This window comes from Tupaia chinensis, unplaced genomic scaffold (assembly GCF_000334495.1).
Source record: "Tupaia chinensis unplaced genomic scaffold, TupChi_1.0 Scaffold000260_1, whole genome shotgun sequence".
NCBI lineage: Eukaryota > Metazoa > Chordata > Mammalia > Scandentia > Tupaiidae > Tupaia > Tupaia belangeri.
The window spans coordinates 267,515-270,645 of record NW_006159740.1 but is presented as its reverse complement, the minus strand read 5'-3'; the positions used below and the strand labels follow the sequence as shown (position 1 = coordinate 270,645).

Genomic DNA, 3,131 nt, shown 5'->3' with positions numbered 1-3,131 from the left:
ACATCTTTATTTCACACACTTATTTTATTCTATTTCTTTCTTCTTTTTTTTTTTTTTTTTTTTTTCTTTTTCAGTTCCTTGTCCCAGGGCATTTACTTAAAGAAGATATACACAGAGGCAGACCTGAGAGACTAGCCTGCCCATAGGACTCCTGAGACAAAGAGTCATCTTTTTTTTTTTTAAACACAAGGGGAAAAATATTTAGATATATTAACCAAGGGTAGATAGAGAATAGAGTCCTCTTCAGTACATATTTCATTCAGATTAGTGTTTTTATTTGGGTAGCATTTGAATTTTTTTCTTCCAAATTGAAAACTGGAGATTACTCCCTACATAATCTTTCAGACAATCCCCCTGATAAGATTCTTGGCAGTGACTGCAAGGCTGCAAGCTTAAGGGTACAAAGAGGGACTTGTTTGTCAGTGACGATCCTGAAAATCCACACCTTTTCATGTGAGCCCGAGGAGAAAGATGCAGTGATGTTGGTGTACGGTTCTCATCCCAGGTATTGCTCCCAGGTATTCAGAGACCATGTCATATACCTACTATGATATCAACCATGATGAAAACATAAGGCATTAGATTCTGAAAAAAGAGTCAACGATGATTAATATTTTGCCCTTATTCTCGGAGATTTAGAGTCATACATGAATGAAGACAGGAAAAGAAATACCCAGGATGTAAAGTATAGACATGTAGATTATTTGGTATAGAAAAATCCTGTACTTTTTATAATGTTACTTCTCATTTCTTCTAGCTTAATATAATGATTCTTTTCTTAGTGTCATTTCAGCAAATATGTCAGTATGCCTATGAAGTGGCCTGTGTTGTATAAGGCACTGAGAACAGAAAGATGAAAAATGCAACCTCTCCCTTTGCAAAGCTCATAGACTGGTATATGTAGAGAAAAGTGACCAGTCATGACAAGGTATAGTATAATAGTTTACACACACTTACATAGCAGGTTATGGCAGAACAAAGAATTAGCACATGACTGAAATCCAGTAATACTTCATTAAGGAGGCAATTGATAAAATGTGTAGATTTCAAGTATAAGTTTTATGGCCTAAAGAAAAAAGGATAAGTAAACAAAAAAGTAAAAAAGAGGGAGAAATAAAAGCAAAGGTTATCAAAGAGATGAACAGAAAGAAGGAAAGAAAGAAAGAAGCAACAGATAGATGTCTTTGGTACAGAGAAGATCGTGTCATTTGGTAGAAGTACAGATATTGGCCCAGTTGTTTTACTGCAAACTGAATTCTTCTGCTCGGCTGGCAGGGGCTACTATGGAAAGCTTGGGCTCAATTTCCAGACCACCCGAGAATGCTCGGTGACATAGCACATGATCATAGTCCCAGCTTTTCAGATAGCTGAGGCAGGAAGATCACAACATAAAGAGGTTTTGTTGAAAAAAAAAAAAAAACACATGCATACACAAAACATACATATACACAGAAATGCAACTATTACTTTGCTATAGTGGCAGGAGATTCAAGGGGACACAAAGAGAGAAATGAGGTTAAAGAACTAAAGGTCAGATCATGAAAGTTCCCTGTATGTTACACTCAATTGTTTGAATTTGATCTCATGACTATAATGTTTCTTTGCAGTGCAATTTACAGATGAAATGAACTTCTCTGGATTAGGATCCTACTCTAAGTCAGTGAATGAATTCATCCTTCTGGGGTTTCCCTGCAGTAAGGAAATTCAAGTCATCCTGTTTATGTTCTTCTCCATCGTCTACCTCCTGACTCTCATGGGAAACATAGCTATTATCTGTGCTGTGTGTTGGAACCAGCATCTCCATACCCCCATGTACATCCTGCTGGGGAATTTTGCATTCTTGGAGATCTGGTATGTCAACGCCACTGTCCCAAACACACTGGTCAACTTCCTCTCAGATACCAAAGCCATCTCATTCACTGGTTGCTTTCTCCAGTTGTATTTTTTCTTTTCTATGGGCTCCACTGAGTGCTTCTTTCTCTCAGTAATGGCCTTTGACCGATACTTTGCTATCTGTCGTCCTCTGCATTATGCCACAATTATGACTGGACAACGTTGTATCCACCTTGTGATTTCCTGTTGGGTGTGTGGTTTTCTCTGGTACCTAGTGCCTGTTATTCTCATCTCTCATTTGCCTTTTTGTGGTCCTAATGTGATTGATCACTTTGTATGTGACTCAGGCCCATTGCTGACCCTTTCATGTACTCCTGCTCCTATGTCAAAGCTCATTAGCTATACACTGAGCTCCCTCATCATCCTCCTTAGCTTCCTTTTCATCGTCATTTCCTATGCCCTGGTTCTACTTGCTGTTCTTCAGTTGCCCTTGGCATCCAGTCGGCATAAGGCCTTTTCTACCTGTGGGTCCCATTTGGTCGTGGTTCTGTTGTTCTATGGTACTATTATGGTGATGGATGTGAGCCCTGGATTCAGCCACTCTACCTTAATGTCAAAGATCATGACTTTGTTCTATGCAATGGTGACTCCACTCTTCAATCCCCTGATTTACAGTCTCAGAAATAAGGAGATGAAAAGTGGTCTGTGGAAAGTTCAGGAAAAGCTTAAGATTTCTTTAAAAGTCTTTGGCAGACAGTCCAGAAGGAGTGTGGAATAATCTAGTTTGGTGTGATATGGGTGAAATAACAAGTCTTACTTTCACCTTTTTACAATTATCTATTCAATAAATACTCATGTAATGACTCCTCTATGTTAGACACTGAGCTTGACTGTGGACTATGAAGACAATTATGAAGATAATTCAGACACTATCTTTTCCCTTAAATAATGATCTTGTTGGGGAAGAAGGCAGGTAATGAAATAATTACCAGGACTAGTAGGTGGCATTGTGGTTAAGGTGTTGAAGTCCCACATGACAGACCGTGGTTCAAGTCCTGGACTTGGCAGCTTGTCTTCTCTCTCTCTCTCTCTCTCTCTCTCTCTCTCTCTCTGACTCTCTGGTGAGCCCATGTGCCCTATAGCAAATTTTAAAAAATAATAAAAATAAATTAAAAATTCTTTTAAAATATAATTACTACAAAATGTAGTAAGTATTCTAAGCAACATGTATAATTTGTCATGGGAACACAAACAAAAAATATTTAATTATGCCTGGGACTATGCTTTGGGAGAAAGAG

At 38.3% G+C, this 3,131-nt stretch overlaps 1 protein-coding gene across 1 annotated transcript; it reads left to right on the top strand.

Moving 5' to 3' along the window:
- The first annotated feature begins 1,624 nt into the window (after nt 1-1,624).
- LOC102479976 (olfactory receptor 11H12) lies at nt 1,625-2,611 on the top strand. Its single transcript, XM_006149429.1, has one exon. The coding sequence runs from the start codon at nt 1,625-1,627 to the stop codon at nt 2,609-2,611; it is 987 nt and encodes a 328-aa protein (XP_006149491.1).
- Nucleotides 2,612-3,131: the final 520 nt, after the last annotated feature.

Excerpts from the sequence above, each read along its gene's own strand:
- LOC102479976 (XM_006149429.1), top strand. The coding sequence starts at position 1,625 with ATGAACTTCTCTGGATTAGGATCCTACTCTAAGTCAGTGAATGAATTC.